General features: G+C 31.5%; 1 protein-coding gene across 4 annotated transcripts in view; it reads left to right on the plus strand.

Moving 5' to 3' along the window:
- The window catches only part of LOC136976540 (multiple PDZ domain protein-like), a 289,818-nt gene that overhangs the window by 210,101 nt on the left and 59,777 nt on the right, over window positions 1–19,940 (plus strand). For all 4 annotated transcript variants that reach the window (XM_067271850.1, XM_067271852.1, XM_067271853.1 and 1 more), the window contains 2 exons: window positions 8,315–8,511; window positions 19,638–19,732. In XM_067271850.1, the coding sequence (XP_067127951.1) occupies window positions 8,315–8,511; window positions 19,638–19,732 (292 nt within the window). The remainder of the gene's footprint in view (window positions 1–8,314; window positions 8,512–19,637; window positions 19,733–19,940) is intronic.

The raw sequence follows: 19,940 nt of genomic DNA on the forward strand, positions 1-19,940 counted from the left end.
TTTTGGATAATGTAGTCGTTAAAGTATAAGAGGGGGTTCCGTGGTGAGTGATATTTGCAGTAATATGTCGATGACAGTTGGAGAAAAAGTGAATGATAAATAGAACGTTTGCGTTACAGTATCTTCTTAACACTCGCATGCAGTATGGCAAGAATATATATAGTACCAGTCCTAACGGTTTGGGAAAAACCTTGCTAGTCTGTTACATCAGAGGTTTTAGAAGTGCTGATCTAATTGACAAGTACAAGCAAAATCGTGGACTCAGAAAGTTATAGTGAATGAGAGGAGGTAGTATTCCCAGTATAAACATTTATAATGCAATTGAAAATTAAGAAATTCGAAAGGTTGGTTGGTTGATAGGATTATGCAACACAATCCAAGAGCGATGTCTATTCGTAACATCTTCCTTTTGCTTGAAACACATTTCAGTGGTCGCTTTGGAAAATTTTAAAAAATCGCCAACCATTTCGCCAGTTTTTAATTTTTTCGCCACTTCAAATTATTTATCGCCACCAGTTTTACTTACTAATTAATGCAGGTGCTGGCAGTCTTATCGGTTTGGCGTCTGAAAAGCAAAAACATGTTAAGCACTTAGAAATAGGAATCACTTTTGAAGAATTTTTTAAATGAATAATTCCGAATAACACATTTGATCATAACGCTTGAGCAACATTTCACATGTTTTGTCATTTGTAAATATACAGTAGAGAGTCGTTAATCCGGAACCCCGGTAATCAGAATCGCCGGTAATCCGGAACGATTTTTCAGTCGGACTGTGTCGTGCTGAATCGAACGTTTTTGATACTAGATTTACTTCTAAAGTATAATTTTCATGTTTTTATATTCTTCAATATATTTATTTTGTTTGTACAAAATGAAGAAATAATTTTTTAACGATACGATAGCCTCGATTTTTATTATAAAAATTTTCGTTAGGCTTAAAATCGACGAAAAATTCAACACGAAGCGACACGCAACGGAGAAAAAATTCAATACGAAACGACATGCAACGGAGAAAAATTTGAACATCGGACAGGTTAATATATTTTTTCGTACATAATCGGTAATCGGAACAAATCACTAATCTGAACAACCCCAGACCCCAATTGATTCCGATTAACGACTCTCTACTGTACTCGCTTCTTGTATGAGTTAATGCTTCCTGATGTAAATTTGGCTGGTTCTAAACCATTTATTATATCAGTTAAGAAGGAAAATTATTTTATTTCTTCAAAATCATATTTTAGAATCAGAATTCAGTGATAAGCTATTTCAATACAAAATTTATATTGGCTATTATTCTTTCTGAACTTTGATAGGCTGAGGATTATTTTTATATGTACTAATTTTTTTCTAGATATTTGATGGAAACCATAAATTTGAATTTGTAAAATAGGGCTGGCGGAAATTACAATTTAATAACGTAAAAATTACATTAAGATACTAAACATATCTTCATTGCTCTCCATGTCCAATCACCAGGAACAACTATTCTTCACTGCAGAGATGACCTTTTTTTGTAGGCTACTACTCTGCACAAATATGTAAAACAGTCTAAAATGTTCACAGGTGATAATCCCAACACAATTAAAAATATAACATTTCTTTGTAAAAATCTGTTTTACATATTTGTGCAGAGTAGTAACCTACAAAGAAAGGCCATCTCTGCAGTGAGGAATAGTTGTTCCTGGTGATTGGACATAGCAATGAAGATATGTTTAGTATCTGTAATGTAATTTTTACTTTATTAAATCATAAATTTGAATTGTTTAATGATATTTAAACAATTCAAATATATGGTTTCTACTCCACAGTCATGATTTATGGACACACGATCGGGGGAACCCGTGATCAAATCTGGACAAGCAAAGGTTTTGAATCTGAGATCCCCAGGAATGTTTCGCAGGTAGTCTGTCCAGGATATGTCTGACGCTATTTCTCACCACTCGGCTGCCCCCATTGCAGGTTTGGCCGAACTCTAGACATGTATGGAAAAAGGCCCTCATAATGATCACAGGATGGAAAAAATTAAAAATGAAAAGAAAGAAAAACAAATGATTTGTTGGATCTCACTGTCAGTCAAGTCGTTAAATCAGGCCAAAATATGATCAATTTAATCCTAAAGATGGTCAATTCATTTTCTTTTATGACATAAGCAAAATAAAATAAAAGAAAATTCATCAACTTATTGTCACAGTAGAAGAGAAATGATAATGACGCTGAAGATAAACGCTTAAATAAATTATTTTCGATATTTCAGTGCTTGTTTGTTTAGTTATGGAAATGCAAAACTTGGGCGATCTGCATAGGGGGGTGCCTACCGGGAAGTCTTTTAAGGGAAACTTGTCCCTATTCAGGCGTTACAGACGTGGAAAAAACCCGGAAAACTCCACGTGGCCAGTCCGTCCGAGCGAGGCGCGAACCCACGACCGAACTCCCAGTGTTTAGGGAACGAAGACCGCTTAGCCACTGGTGGGCCTCGATATTTCAGAGAAATCTGATGAGAATATTGTGCGTTTTTAAAGTTCAGTTTTGATCAATAACTAATTGGTATTGAAATGAATCAATACATTTCGAAAAGTTTTAAATTCGACAAGGATTGGCTGGTATTCCCCGTGAAACATCTAAAGCTTCTTTCGATTTGACACAGGTATAGGCCTATTTAAGAGTACTGTATATTACTTGCCCCGAAAACGAAGTTTAAAATAAAATAAAAATGGCTTTTACGATATTTCTCTTGCAGCAGACTATTTTCATCAGGATAAGAAATTAACACGAATGATCTGTTTCTGAATCATCATTTATTCAATATTGGTAGAAATTATTCAATGTACGAAATACTTTTAATGGTTGTTCTAATGTAATTAATGTAAATTAATAATAAATTTTTTTGTTTTATGCTATATGAACGTCAAATATTAGGATGAAATATTAGGCCCGTAAATTTACACCATAAAAACGAATAAATTATATATTTTTCTATTTGTAATTTCTGTTCAGCTTAGTTGTTTTGTAGCTTAAATTGTTACTCCATATTACTGCAAAATTTAAAATGTAATAATATGTAAATTACAAGACGAATTTTTAATTAAATCAAATTTATTTCTTAAATATTAAATGGAAATATGTTATGTTAATTAAAATCTGTAAAATATAAAAATTTACTTTAGAAGAATTTTTTTATATTGGAAAATCATTAACTTGTTTATTCTCTTCCGCTACACGTTTTCCCAGATTTTATTAAAATTTCGTGAGTTATCTGGATCTGGATGGAACATGGTCATTCTGGAAAAAAATTTCCACGAATTTTTTGCGTTCATAATATTAAAAATAATTGTTTTTTAATTTTTAAAACTTCATTTTATACTAAAAAAACCATTTTTAAATATTGATGACTTAGAGCTTGTACTGTACATTATACTAGCAGTCATACCTGGCAAAAACTAACAGCAACAAACACTAAAATGAAAACCATATTAAGAGTTTGGTAATTTTAGCCTATCGTTGCCATGTTTTACGATTCTTGGATGGTATGGAATGGAGCAATTTCGTTGGTCAGGTAGTCAGGAATTGATATTTTCAACAGAAGATAATTAGACATCCAAATATTTTCTAATGTTTACTCTAATGTACCACTCACAACTAATGAAATGGTAATCGGCCAAACAATCAAATTTTGCGAAAAATGGACCAAATATTTAAACTTGGAAACCCTAAAAACATATTGCGCTCGCTGGTAACTTTGTATTAAGTAATTTTCCTATTTGAATGTCACCATCCAGCTGGTCAGATGAAAGGGGAGATGAGGGCTGTTCAGGGGAGTTGAACTCAATTCGACTAAAAGTAGTCGTTGATCTCCTGGTAGTTGAGAGAATGGTCCTTGAAAAGTTTCATTGTATTTTATTGCATTTGTACTCAAACCGTTTCAAAATGTATAAAGAACAAACTAATATATTTTTTTTATATATATTAAATATTAATACAGTTGAGTTCGAATGGATTACTTTCTTGAAATATCGTTCATATTTCAGAAAATTAACATAAGATGACTAATAACATCTTATATATCAATAAATCCATACTAATAGAAACAGCAACAAAAAATTAGACCAGGTTACTGTAAATGAAAAACGACAACCCTTACGTCTGTTTTCAAAATTGTTATACTTGAAAGTGTAAAGCTTAACTCCACATTACCTGAATCCACAACGGAATCATAAAACTGACAGCCAAACTGACGAAATTTTCAGTTTTGGAATATTCAGTTGGACAGAAACACGGCGAACTCAGAGTTAAAAATTATTTAACTTTTCCGCTTTTCGGTCGTACTGGAGCCAATAATTAGTGAATTGTCATAATGGCGGAAATTACAGCAAAGAGAATGAGAATAGATTTAGAACTATTTATCGAAGAAGTTAAAAGATATAGATGTCTATACGACAAAAAAAAAATATATATATATATAAAGAATTTAAGGATACATTATTAAAACACTATGGACAGGGATTGGTGAAAAATTTGGAATTTCGGCAGGATAGTTTGATATACTGCACTGTGATCCTAAAGTGGAATCGTTTGGTTATAAAATGTTTTAAATAGGAAACGACAAACGAAGCAGAGCAGAAATGGAAAGTGCAGAGGGATTACTGAACTGATGGACAGATGGGGCATTTCCGCGCGACATTCATTTTAGCGCTAGTGGAGTCAAGTTAAAACGTAAACGTAACCGAAACGCAAACTCTGTTTCAGTTCTGTTCCCGAGTTTCTGTTTTCCCTGACTCCACATTATCTGAAAATGATATTTTATTATAAATACAGAGTGATTATGATTAAAGTTCCGATTTCACAATGGTCTGAAATAAGACACTGGTCAGAATGTCTTGACGTTTTGCGTGAATATCTGTGAAGCAATGGAATTTTATTTGAAGAAAAAATTTAGTTTCAAAAATTCAAATAAATAGCATAATAATTATAAAAACACAAGAGCTGAAAGTAGAGATATAACTGAGAAGTCCCAAATATGCTCTAAATTCAAATAAGTTGAAGGAAAAGACTGAAGTTGAAAAGTTTCATTAAAACATTATATAGTGTGTTTATAGTAAGTATGCAGGTAAAAAATGATAAAATACATTATTTGTTTCAATTTTAGAAAATTTAATTGGCCGAAATTCATATAAAAATGGAAGAATCTCACGCTGGAATAAATTTCCTGCTCATCTTTAGCTATTTTTTCTGTCTGATGTAAATGAGTATATTTATTGATAAGTTGTAATTTTAATAAAAGTAATCATGTTTTCAGAACTTAAAGACAAAATTATAACAATTTAAATACAATACTTATTTGTCATATCATCACAATGCCGAACTGCAATTTTTAATCATATTTTTAATTTATTTAATTTAAAATATATTCTCTCCACCTCAAATTAGTACTGTCATGCCCCTGTATATCATACTTTTCCTGTTAGCAATGTAGTCATGCCAGTCATCTATCTAACTCTTCTTGGGGAAAATTTTTGAATTGAAGTAATGTGACTTCCAGTGCAAACTACAAGTTCATATATAGTTAATCGAGCCCACCTGCCCCTAAGCTTTCCATATCTGGTCTCAATTTTTATCCATCTAACTCCATTCTCAAGATTAAAGGACAGACAGTAGATGGACAACAGTACGAATTTATAGGTCTACAATTTTTTTAAATTGCAGCCCAATTATCCAGTATACTAAATACAAAACTTCAAACTGTTTCTCTTCAGAAGTAATGAAAATTAATCTTAATAAATTATCTAATTCTTATACTGCATTTTAACATTTTTCATATTCTTATTAGTGTATTAAATTATTAGTTTCACTTTTATTGTTCTTTTCAAATTTAACTATTTAATCTTCTGATTCTGTTATGATATAGTTCCAATGGGATCAGTATTGACCCTTCAGAGGTTAATAAAAGTTTGTAAATATAAAAAATTTATTTCAAAATATTCAAATTTTACACATTTTTCTTTTATTGTTCTCAAACAAATATAGGACGATATCATAAAAATTACATAGGAGGCTATTGCATATATATTTATATATAATATAATATTGCATAATATATAGTATATATAAAGGGATTGATGAAAAAAAATATTTTCTTAAAAGGGATCAATACATGAAAAAGATTGGAAACCCTGATATAGAGCATTATCAATAACTAAAACAGAAATAACTGGAATATTTGAAATGAGTTTTTCATTTAACCAGCATATGTGGTTAGTTATTCCAGTTTATATCATGTTGATAATCACCAGTTTTCTGCTGGGATTTAAATATTAAAAGGGAGATATCAAGAAAGCCTTTTTCTCCTGCATGCACAATAATCAGTCTTTGGCTTTTTGATAATGGCACTTTAATACTTTTGCAACTACAATCAGTTCAACATTTAACATTTGTGTAGGAATTATGAATATGTTTTGTCTGTATACATAAGATTATCGAAACTTGGGAAGATGATGAGGAAAATACATAACTAATGAAGATGACATGAGCATTATCAAAATCTTAGAATTTCAGTAGATAAAGATTTTGATCTGCAGTGTGGATAAAATACTAATTCTCTCCCCTTTCACAGATTACCAAAAAGATTGTAGCAATACCAGCTTCAAGTGTACACCCAGAAAGAAACATTAGTGGTAATTTATAAAATAAGGAGAAGGCTAAATTCCAAATATGTGGACAATTTATTGTTTATTAGAAGCAACAATCATATTCTTAAAAAAATGATAATGTTACAATGTTATGTTCTACATTTGATTTTCTATTTAACATTGGTATTTTAAGTAATATTCATTTGTATTTGGCCAAAGAGATCAGAGAAGACATTGGCAAAACTTATCCAAATAGAGAATGATTTGTTCCAAGAAGACCCTAAGAAGTTGAGAATAGAAAATGCCAAGATTGTCAACATTCAGGATAGGTTAAGGCAAAGACTGAAGAAACGATCAACTAATGCCGAATTATCGGGCTAGCAAATGGCTATAGTAATATTAATAATTTAAGATAATTTGCTATAGTCATAGATAAGATACTATAGCCATTTGCTAGCCCAATAATTCGGCATTAGTTGATCGTTATCTATAACGGGCTAGTAGTAGTTTATTTATATATATATACGACTGAAGAAACACTACAACGACAAAATGAAGTGGATTTTTCGTTTCCAAGAACCAAAGAGATCACAGAAGCCAAAATATCCCTTTGTTGTATGAGATAACATCCAGGTGCTGGACTATGTTGAACATTTGTATTTGTTTTTTCTGTGGTTAAATATTATGTAGTTTCTATGATTGTATAATCATATTACTCATAAAATTAATTATAAAGAGAGGAAACAAAAAAGAAATTATTGCAGACCATACTTAGTATTGTATTTTAGACTAATGGAGTATATTATATTTAAGCTAATATTAATTATTCTTTTGTTTTTAAATAAAAATACAGTAATAACCAATGGTATATTATTTAACTGTATTATTATTGACTTTTTCATTTCTTTATTTTTTTCTTTTAAATATTTTCTGTTACATTCGAAATCATATTTATTTATTTCACTTTTATTTATAACACCACCACATAAACTGGGAATGGGCGTGTCCTTGATGACGTTTCTCATACAGTCACACTTGGTTAATTTAAAATTCAAGGGGAATGCAAAATAATTCAAATTATTCAAAATTTGAATTAATGAAGTTTGACTACTGTGTATGATGTGTATATAGAAATGTGTGTGTGTATGTATTTCTTTCTTCTCTCACAAAAATTACAAATAGCAACTTGTAAAGTAATAAATCAAAATTAGAATATATTTTAATACTTAAAAACAGTAAACAAAAATACTCCATTGTTTGTGTAGATTCTCCAGAAAAACAGATTGCCTTAATGGTACAGTGATCAATACACTGTTCTAATTGGGTTTGAATATGGTTGAATTTTCACAGGTGATCGGATCCACAAATTTTTACTTGTACTTTTGTGTTTATGACCACCAGCATTTTAAAATTATAATAAATTTTTTTTTATTTAAAATTTTTATTAGAAATTGTTCATCATAAACTCAAATATTCAATGGTATGAATGCATTTATAATTATAGTATATTGTGTAGCCATTTGTTAAATAATTACTAGTTAATAAATACTTTTTGAACTATTTTTGATAATTTTCAGTATAATAAATGAATATTTAGATTTAAATTAGTACTCTAACTTTTAAATTTACATCTAAAATATCATTTTAAAATTTTTTAAATTTCTACATATTATTTTATTAAATAGAAAAGATAAAGAAGAAATATGGTGATATGAATGGAGAACTTATTGTTGTAGAACTTCAAAAGGGTCCTAATGGACTTGGATTAAGTTTGGCTGGAAATAAAGATAGGACAAAAATGAGTGTTTTTGTATGTGGAGTACATCCTTCTGGAAATGCAGCAAAAGATGGAAGAATTAAAATTGGAGATGAACTATTAGAGGTAATGCTATGTTGTTATTCTAATGACATAAAAAATATCACTATTATATATACAGACAAACCTGTTTTTATGCGGTGGATAGGGACCGCATGAAAAAAATCGCACGAAACTCACGAGTGGCTATAAAAAATAGTTTTTGCAACACAATTAAAAAAATATTTTTTTTTATGTGGTCAATAGGGACCGCATAAAAAAAAGTCTCACATAGAAAATAACTCAAAACCGTACGAAATAGAATTTATTGACAACAGATGTCAGCACTTGACTGCATCGTCTCGTCTATCGCCTGTTTTACACATTTTTGTCCAGGTGGTGGTTTGTTGACTTAAAAAATAAATTATTTCATTTTTCGCATATTCATGCAATAATATTACTATAATAAGTTCATTTATGCTATAATAAGTTTATTTAGCTATAATAAGTCAAGGTGAGACATGACAAATCGCACGAGACTAGTTGCCAACTATACCGCACAAATAAAAAATCACACAAAAAAAGACTGCATAAAAACAGGTTTGACTGTATATATTGAAGTATATATAAATAATATATGTAATTAAATAATTAAATGAATATGTTAAAAGGACAGTGTGTATGATAAAATACATTTGAGAATTTTCAATATTGTACAAATTTCATAATTTAAAATTTATAATATTGTACTTTTCTGCCTGTGATCCAGATTATGTGACTTCAGTGGTGCAGATTATAAGCCACTGTATATAATTTGTTGTTTGTTGGCATTCCAATAAATATTTAAAACATATTATAAACAAAGATTGACCTAGAACTTCGTTTAAAATCTTTTAACTTAGATAATGTCTAATTCTGATACCTTTAGCAAGAAGACTGAAAATCTTTATGATGTGAGGTTTCCTTTACTGTATCTGTTGTCTCATGACAATATCAAGCAACCTTTGGTCCAAGTGGTTGGCTAGAGTGGCAAACCTTGTATTAATTTTCTCATCACACCTTCTAACGATATATAGATGGAAAAGACTATGCTTATAGGTTAACAAGAAAAACTCCATTTATTAAAACTCATATTGTTTCATATGTGTGGCTATTTCATTATTGGGTTGCAGAGAGAGAGAGAGAGAGAGAGACGGATAATTAGAACTTGCTAGATTCTCTTACAGTTATTATTTGCCAGCTTTATTTGATTGCAAGCTGTTAGCTATGTACTGTTTGCTTCTAATGTGATACTTTTCTCACAGTAGAACCAGGTTCTCACAATAACATGACATGACAAGACTCATCTTTTTTGCTGCTGATATGGAGAAAGTTTGTTCCAGTGATGTATTCAGAAAGTTCTTACAGAGGCTCAATTTAATTATGATATTTTATGAATGAACACTTGCAAAAAACACCAGGTTGTCTAACCATAGTTCTCATTTTTTTGAACATGGATATTTAATCATTCAAAAGAATCAAAAATCATACTGAGAGAATATTGCACTCTTGATATGGAATTGATTTTGTTAATTTTTATCTATTTAATTTATTATTAATTCACTTTGTCATTTTAATCTCAAATTTATAATAAAGTTAATCTTAGATCAAAGTCGTTTATATATTTTGAAACACTATAACAGAAAAAATAACTGATCTAAGATGACACAGTTTTCAGCAATAGAACTTAAATAGTTTTTATTCAGGTTTCAATATATCTTTACATAAGCCCCATTAATAGTTCACTACACATTCAATCGATATTCAATATCACACCATGTTATTGTTATTATAAAAGTGGGGATCTGTGTACCAAATGCATCTCAACCTAAAAGTTCAGTCTGCACCTCACAAGACTGAAGATCTCTGAAGGAAAGCTGAGACATTTCAACAAAGTGGAACCTAGATGAACCAATCTATTCAAAATCTCAGCAGATCAAAAAAAGTGGCAAGAATCTGAGAAGAAAAGTTCCAGTTGGCACTGCTGTTTACAAAAGTAACCAAAACCAGCCACAACACTGACTAAAAAAACAAACATGATTTCTGTTAAAAGACAAGAAATCTTAAGTTCTCCCAGAGAGCAGGCTAGGCAGAAAAGTCTTGCTCTGCTTTAAACCTGGAATTAACTTTCACTGCTTAGAATGATTGGAGGTGGTCCAATCCAGTATTTCTCAAACTAAGGGTCGTGATGTAATATTAGGTTGTGTTAAATTTTTAATGGGTCATGAAATAACACTACCTTTCTCAGAAATACTTTTAATACTGAAATATTCTCTAAGATCTAAGAACAATAGATGTATTTGTTAAGTACTGAAAACTTTTAACACTTTTTTCTTATAACTATTGTTGTCATTTTGTAATAAAGTTAAGATTTTAGAATGTATGTATATGAAATTGATTTTTATTTTGTATTTTGAATAACATCAAAATAGATATTTTATATGAAGTTGTCATAAAGCCATTTAAGTTGCAATGGTTTTGAAAATATTTCCTTGTTTATTTAAACTTTTAGGTTTATCATCACATATAACAATAAATTATAAAAAATAAATAAAAGATGAATTTTAGCACAAGTGGATCTATAAATAAATTATTTTTTATACAAAATGAAATTGACAAAATCTTACAATCTGAAGTACATTTTAAAAAAGGTAAATTAAGGTAAAAAAACTTGTAATATTTTTAAAAATAAAAACACTTCTGAATAATTTTGAAACAGTCTGTTTATTTACAATTATCAGTCTTACATTTTTTAATTGTTAAATTTCAGTACTAAAAATTGAAAATGAAGTAAGTTATTTCTTACAAGTTGAAATTGGCTGGCCTGAACTAGTGGTAATACAAATGTACTGTACCTTTCACATGTAGAAGTTATATCAATTATTAATAATGCATAATTTCATTATTTGAGCCATTCACAAGCCAAATCCACATTTTGAATTTTAGTGTCAAAGCAGTTGATATACTTGTAACTTTTTAAATTCATAATAAGTTTCTGTAATAATAAGGACCACTTAATGATGAAATTTTATTTACTTCAGAAGCCAGTCTAATTAACTCCACACTGTAATGTAAATCCGCCAGCACACACTGCAACATTACAATTGCAGTATGTACTGACCAATGCTTTGTAAACAATGGTAAAGTATTTAATGTTATTTCATCACAAAAAGTAAGTAAAAGAAATTAGTTAGTTACAGACCAACTGCTGCAGAAGTAAGTGTTGTGGTCTTACGCCATATTTTTTTTGTATATTTTTTATATATATGTATATATTCCTCTTTCCCTTTATTTCTCTACCCTTTGTTCCCTGCTCTCTTTCTTCTGGAAACTTCTCTCAGTGGGTGGCAACGAACTGGTTATAAGACAAAGAAAAAGGGATAGCCTGCAGGGGCTAAAAGAGTGAGAGACTGGCCACACACTTTTGGGCCGAGACGACGAGCTGTGAGGACGTGTTTAGTGAGGTCTCCAGGAATTTCGCGCCAACGGGAGCACGAAGGAGGCAGCAGACCGAACGTTATGGATCTAGAGAAAAACTCTAGAAATCTGATACAAAAGCTCTTCTGGAAGTCTATCGGAAGAACACGAAGTGGAAAATTCGAACATTACGATCGTCGAATCTCGTATCGTCCAAGAAGGCCTGAGTTGTAGCCACCATCACGAGTTCACTAGCTAAGTTTGGGTACCCGTTCTTGTCTTGTTCTGTCCTATTTTCTACATCTTCTCTTTCCCTCTCTAGCATAAGTAGTTTTAAGTAATTAGTTATAAGTTTCTTTTTCGCGCCCCTTCTGTAACGCGTCGCGTACATCAATTCTTTTGTCGCGAGTTTTTCGACTACGATTCTGCCGAGTTTTAAGTGATTTTGTAAAAGGAGTGTCGGAATACAAACGTGTATCGAGAATCCTGTATAATTAAACAAACGCGGGTGAAAATTAAAATAAAGTTGTTAAAATTTCCTTTATCCTCTCGTCGGACTTATTTTTCACCACGTGCGTTCTACAACAGTGTACTTGTGGAATATTGAGCGATTGTTTTAATTTTGGTGACAATTGTTTTTAGAAAAAAGTTACACCGTTATATGAAAATGGATGAAACTAAAAAAAATTTTATTCATTTTTCCTATTAAACATGATTCTTATAAAAATTTAAGAACAGATAAACATGATGGGATCTCACATACAGCAGATGAAGAAGACATCATATATGTTGCTGAATAATCAATTCAAACAATATAATAATAATGACCATTGTAACAGTAACAGAACAGTTATTATTCATTTTTGCAAAAAATCTTTAATAAAAAATATATGATAATGAAGTTTCTCTATAATAAAAAATCTATGTGAAAACCGAATTTGATGTTACTACATTTTCACTTGCCAAATCAATTAACTCCCTTAATCACTCCAAAATTGTAATAATAATAACAATTATATAATATCTATGCTATCTTATACATTTTATATGTCATTAAATAAAAGCTACATCTACAATAATACATTCTACAATGTTTATTTGAATTTATATTTTAAAAGAAATTATAAAAAAAAATATATATTACTTTGTCACTTTTCTCCACTTTTTGTTTTATGGAGTTAATCGATTTGGCAAGTGAGTAGCACATATAATATTCAGTGATTCCAGTTTACCATGTTTTTTAAAATTTTATATTATAAACATTTGCAATTTGATTACAAACAAATATATTGGGTTACATGAGCAAAAAGTTTGAGAAACATTGGTCCAATCTTTAACAACTCTAAAGAAAGTATAAGAAATGCCATAAACTGGTTCCAGCCCTGCAAAGAGATAAGAAGCATCCTGTTTTGCTAATGTAAATCAGCAAGTACGTTGCAAGCCTCATGTCCTAGCACTCACAACAGAAAAACCAGCTATGGGTAGCCAGCACTCTCAAAACAAGTGCTTGAGTAATCCACCGAGAGTCAAGTATATTTAAGACAGCTTGACTGTCAGAAAAATGTAGATAGTCTTATTAAAAAAGACTTCTACATAAAATAATGCAAACATATCAAATACAGTAATAGCTAGCTCCTCTGCTTGAAACACAGTGGAAAACCTACCCAGTGAGACAAAAATAGCCCTTACCTGATCATACTGTATAAATGCCGCTATCAGTTTTTGATCTATCTGTAAATCAGACTATGTCCTGTGAACTCTACTCATATACCAGTGAAGGTGAATGGGAAAGGAAACCAGATAATGCCTGTTAAACATAATCTGAAGCAACATTCTCTTGAAATCCAACAAAAAGATGTCTTCCTTCATCATGTCTCTCAGTACAGCAATATGTCCAACAGTACTTGGTCTAGAAATAAGTTGACTAGTACACTTGAACTTATAAAGAGCCCTCCTCACCTCAGTCTAAATGAATAGGTGCAGAGAAGACTCAACAGAAACTCCAGAACTCTCCAGGTGCCTAGTCTCAAGTTATGTCAGTTGCAACATGAACATATTGAGAATATCACATAGGATCAACTCATTTAGTGAATGGTCTTACTGAACAAGTTGATACCATCTGATATTCTCAACATGATCATGCTACTACTCACATAACTTGAGACTAGGCACTCTGGAGTAAAAGTATAGTAATAATGAGGCATACGGTATACTGAAAATTTTGCAGTTTAGTCTGACAATCCTTACAAAGCCCCCTAGAGCACCAAACTAAGGCAGCATAAACTATTTTAGATCAAGCCACCATACTAAAAATTCAAGAGGAAATATGGTTGTAGATCCCAAGTTTTACCAACAGTACCTCTACATAACTATTAATAGATGATATGTCTGGCCTTGCCTAGTACCATTTCAAGGTGGCCATAACAGGTTTTATAACAGGTTAGAGTCATGTAAAATCCAAAAGTACTTGACTGGGGAAGAAAGCTGCACCCTTTTCCACAGAGACAAGGTTCAGAGAAACTTCTTAAAGCTCTCTAGTTAATAAAGAAAACAATAACAGTTTGGTCAAGACTGATGCTTAAGCTGTTACACATGTACCAGCTCTCCATACAGGTCAGACCTGTTTGAAGAAGGTTTGACAAAGTACTGGGAAATTCCCAGTACAATATCATTTGCATAAACTTGGGCATACAGCCCAGAATTATTAAGATGCCTCAGGAGACAATCCACAACAAGGGTGAAAGGTCATCACTTTGAGGGCAGCCTCACACTATGAATGTTCTCAAGGAGGTTCCAAAAAGCAAAATCATCACACTGCAATGACATAGTTAAACATCTATCTAGCAAACGAAAGCAAGACTGATTCCATGCTCAAGTGTAGCATATTTGTTTAAAAAAATAAAAAAACACCCCAAAAGAGGTTTTATTAAAAGTAGTCTCAATGTCAAGAAATGCAGATAATGCAATCTGCTTAACATCTGAGGCTATTTCAATTTGGAAGATCAAATTATGTTAAGGCAACCTTATATATGACTTACCAGGTTGATAGGTAAACTAAAGGGAATAGAGAGGAAATCTACTACAATGAAGGTCCCTCAAATGCCCATCAATAAGCTTCTCTAATGTCTTTAACATAAGACATTAGGCTAATGGGTCTGAAACTCTTAGCTTCAGAATAAAATTTCTTGCTAAGCTTAGGAATGAAAATCACATTAACTGGCTGCCTGGCATACAGCCTAATAAATATGCATGATAAATATGACAGAACATGGAACTTGCAATATGGAACTAAGATATCAGCTTCATATTAAAGGTGAGCAGCCCAGATGACTTAAATGAATGAAATGATTTATTTTCCTATTTGATGTTAACAGTGGAAAACACCAATCTAGCCAATCTCTAGATTCCCTATTGGTTTGGATGAGAACCTAGAAAACTCTAAAGATTCACATGAATCATTGACTACTAGAGTATGGAAACAAGCCTCAAGTAAACAGATGATACTTTCCTGAGTGGAGGCTGGCACTAGAAGTATCAAGGAACCAATCAGAACAGGATTCTTTAGTTAAAATCTTTATGAGTCTGGAACTGTTAGATACATTAGAAATGTTCAAGCAAAAGTTCTGCCATGAAGTTCTCTTTTCTTTTTGTGCCATGAAGAGCTTTTATAGTGGGTGAGAATTTTATGATAAAGCTCCCACTCACCAATATGCTTAGCTCAGTTAAATAACTTCCAAGTTGAAGACTTCAGTCAGCTCAATTTCCTGTTCCATCAAGGAATTAAATGATGAGTAAGTTTGTCTTGAATTGGACAACTTATAGGTTAGGATTTGAGAATGTTGTTGATCTTGACTGTTGATCTTGTGTAATAACACAATGTCTGACATGGTACCAAATCAGCATGAGAAATAACTCAATCTGGAAGACAGGAACTCTTTAAACAGTGCCAAAGCAGTCTTCTTTGGGATGTGAAACACCACTTGTTTTAAAGCTAGAAGCCAATTAAGGAAGGATGTAATGAGCCATATGAATAAAAACAAGCATTACCTTATTCTTGTAAAATTTGAAGGTAATCCTTTAGCTGTAAGAAGCAAAACATTATGTTTATGAACAAAAAGCAAATGCTTTTGAATGAAGATTTTGCTTTAGTAATAAGTAATCAGTATGAATAAATGCAAGCTTGTGGATCCTTATCAGATATCAGATGAATGGTAATAAAGATTACTGCATAAGCTAGACAAGCCCTAACCTGACCTCTGAAAACAATATGTTTATATATTGAGGTAATTATTATGTCTTTACAACTATGAAAAGAACAAGTCCATGACTTTGTACAATTGTCTTTATTGCACTTCCCTTATGTAAGATGCTAGCCAGACAAAGGACGAGGGTTCTTTTGTTAGCCATTTTTTATATCCTCCTTCCCCAGGCAATAGTGTTGCCATTCTGAGGCAATGGTGTTGCCAATACATAACTGTTATGTAAATGTCTTCTGTCATTACATGTTGTTCAATACTTCAGAAGTTATCTTGAAATGTTGGAGATTAATTTGGATAAACCTTATCATAATCTCCTTACTGGGAGTACCACATATTATGATGAAGCTCTCTGTGAGTCATCAACAGCAGGCTTGCTACTGGGCCCTGAAGCTACCAGCTTTGAACTAGCTGCAACAGGCCTACCATTAGTTCCAGAGGCAGCCAGCTGTGAGATTGCACCAGCAGGCCTGGTACTAAACTCTAAAGCCACCAACTATAATCCATAAGCAGTAGACTTACTGGTTAATGTTACCTTAGGTAGCCAAGATGGCAGCTTGTCTCTGATTTCAGCAAGGAAACAGTGTGATGCATGTTCTAATAAACCTAACCTATTCTAATAATTTGGTTGCTAATAATTATGGTAATTTATTAGAATAGGTTAGGTTAGGTTAGAACATGCGTCCCACTGTTTCCTTGCTGGAATCAGAGACAAGCCGCCATCTTGACTACCTAAGGTAACATTAACTGACTTACTACTAGGCTATGAAGTCACAGACTGCAAGCCAGCACCAGCAGACTTTCTGCTTGACCCTGAAGCTACTGTCAAAAAGTTTGCAACCACCAAAGACAGTCACCTGGTGAGTTTTGAGAAAAGACCTGAGATCCAGACCCCAACTATGAGACTCTACTTACTTCTTGTAAAGTCACATTAAAGATCATTCCTACATAATTTTCAGAACAAAATTGTGTAGGCATGATCTTTAATGTGACCTTACAAGAAAAAATTCTAGAGATGTAATGTCAAGTAATATTAAGAGATAAACATGCTTATTAATAATACAAAAATAAAAACAAGACTGAGAAGTTTTAAAATTTAAATAAGCACTTTTGCCCTTTTTAATAAAGCTGCCTTTAGATTAGAATATGCAGGGAATAACTGAATATTCAATGAACATGAAGGTTATACAATATGCCTATTTTTACCTATCCATCTGTCTGGGAAAGCATCATTTAACATGGCATGAAAATTCAAATTCCAATGAGAGAATGCACCCATCATGCTAGAATATGACATGGTATTTCAATTCATAAAGTTTTGGAAAGACAAACAATTCAAAATAATTATTTGCATTGACTAATTCCCAGCTACCGTGCAAAGTAATAAACACACCTACTCAACCTTAAAATTACTAAAAGTGATATATGCTTTTGGTTATAAACATAGGACCATTAAAACCCTTGTTGATACATTTCAACTTAAAACAGAGGACTATCCTAGAAATCTCTCATAGTCTGAATGCTTAATTGTTGGCTATTCTTTTCTCCTATGGAACATCTTTAAGGAGATAAACAGCACCACAAGTCATAGCATCATAGGAGAAACATCTCTGTATACAGAATGTTAAGAAAGGCTAAGTATCCTTCTGACATGACTCTGGTCCCAGGGGTGCATCATACCATTAATGGACCAGAGGACCATGTATGACCTTTGCTAGATTGGAGCAGCATTTAAAAGAATGCCACGATGACATTAAGAAATCTAACCTGTCCATTTCTAATCAAGGATCTACAAGTGCTAAATGGGACCAAGCTAGAATCATCCAAAAAGTTGGGAATCACCAACATATATGATACACAGAAGCATTCCATATTTACAAAGCAGCATGTCTAGGGTATTTTGTCAATTTCAAGGACACTAATTCTCTTTTGGCAGTATGGAATTCCTTTTTTGAATATCCTCTATGTGTATGACACAAAGCCTTATGATGACCATGGCACACTTTTGTCAAGTTTTGTTTTTAATAGTTTTATATTTATTGGTTCAATCATGTTTAATTATTTTTATCTAATGCAATTATGCATTTCAGTTTTTGGTATTTTTATATGTATAAAATGAATTATAAATTTTGCTTATTATTCTTATTTAATGTTCTAATAAAAATATAACTGAAAAATTGAGGAAAAAGTTAAAAGATAAAACAAAAAATTTTAAGTGCACAAAATGTATGCATCAGCAGTATTTAGTCATTATATTATCTCAGACTGTGCCTTATGTCTTTTCCTGCCCCCCTTCGCCATGTGGTGGGTCCGACTTGGTGGAGAGTCATGTAAATCTGGGTGTGTAACTTAGGGTGGGAGATTTATTTGAGGTTGTCTCGAGGAGAAGTTAGAATGGAAGTGGAGAGAGAAGGAAGAATGAGTAGGGAAGAGTGTTGTGGTGTGTGAAAGTGCATGAAAAAAATAGTCGGGAAGCCAGAAAGTAAAGACTGTGCAATCAGGTCAGCAGGAAGATTTCGTTTTCAAACTATTTCCTGTCTGATAAGAAGTAAAAGAAGAGGTACACTTTAAACTCATTGTCAGTATGTTTTATGTTTGTGTGTTTCGGGAATTCTGTAGCATATTATTGTCGGGAGATTTGTGTGTTAAAACTATTTGGTAGATTGAATTGTCAGGCTCCGTACATACCTGTATGTTTCCCTGGTTGTATTGTATGTTCCAAGGAAAATTAAAGGGCTATCTTGTTAATTTGGATAGTTGTCTTTGTCTAGTCCCTACTGAGATAAATGGATTCTCCCTTCTAAGCATTCCCTTATCAAGCATGTTTGTTATCAATTTGTCCCATCGAAGAAATCACTAAAGTTCTCCGTGTTGACCTATTCATACTTTATATAATCTCACAAGACTACTATTTTATATGGTCATGTAATTTATGATAATATATTATACTTATATAGAGTATATATATGTATGCATATAAGTGCAGTTATGACTAACATAAAGATATGTGAAGATATTCTAAATATCAATCATGCTGTATGCAGATTTTAAACATTATTTTTTAATGCAAATAATAATTATACTTTTAATACTGAATTTTGTTTATTTTTTAAAATCAGACAGATGTACTAATTTTATTTGAACAATTAAAAAACAATGTTATTAGTTTTTTCTCTCAGTTATGTTATTTAAAAATATTTCACCTTTCATAAAACTCCTAATTATCTAAGAAAATTCAGATGTAGATATTTTCACATTTTAAAAGAATTCTAAAGGAAAAAAATATGAAAAATATATTTTCATAATATTATGCATTATGACTAGTGATAGAAAAAACAAAAAAAGGAAAAAATTGTAGACCTAAGAAATACTTTTTAGTAGTTATATTTTATACTTTTTAATATTTATCTTACAGGATAATTTATTTGTTTTATATTGCATTTTTATCATTAATTTCAATATAATAAAATTTCGTTAAATCATATTTGCTTTTTTATATAGGTAAATGGTTTAGTAATGTATGGAAGATGTCATCTTAATGCCTCTGCAATGATTAAAGGATTGCCAGGTTCTGTGTATAAAATGATTCTAATAAGGTGAGAAATTTCAAATGTTATATGGTATTTAAGTGCTAAATGTTTTCTGATGATACAATTAATACAAAATATTCTTGCTTATACAAAAGTAAAAAAAAAAAATTTTTGCTCTAATTTAAATAATAAAGATTTTTATATGCTATGTTTTTAAATTATTTAAAGAATTCAACCAAATACTTAATAATTAAAAACAAAATTAACATATTTA

This window comes from Centruroides vittatus, unplaced genomic scaffold (assembly GCF_030686945.1).
Source record: "Centruroides vittatus isolate TY-2023 unplaced genomic scaffold, ASM3068694v2 contig_401, whole genome shotgun sequence".
NCBI classification, from domain to species: domain Eukaryota; kingdom Metazoa; phylum Arthropoda; class Arachnida; order Scorpiones; family Buthidae; genus Centruroides; species Centruroides vittatus.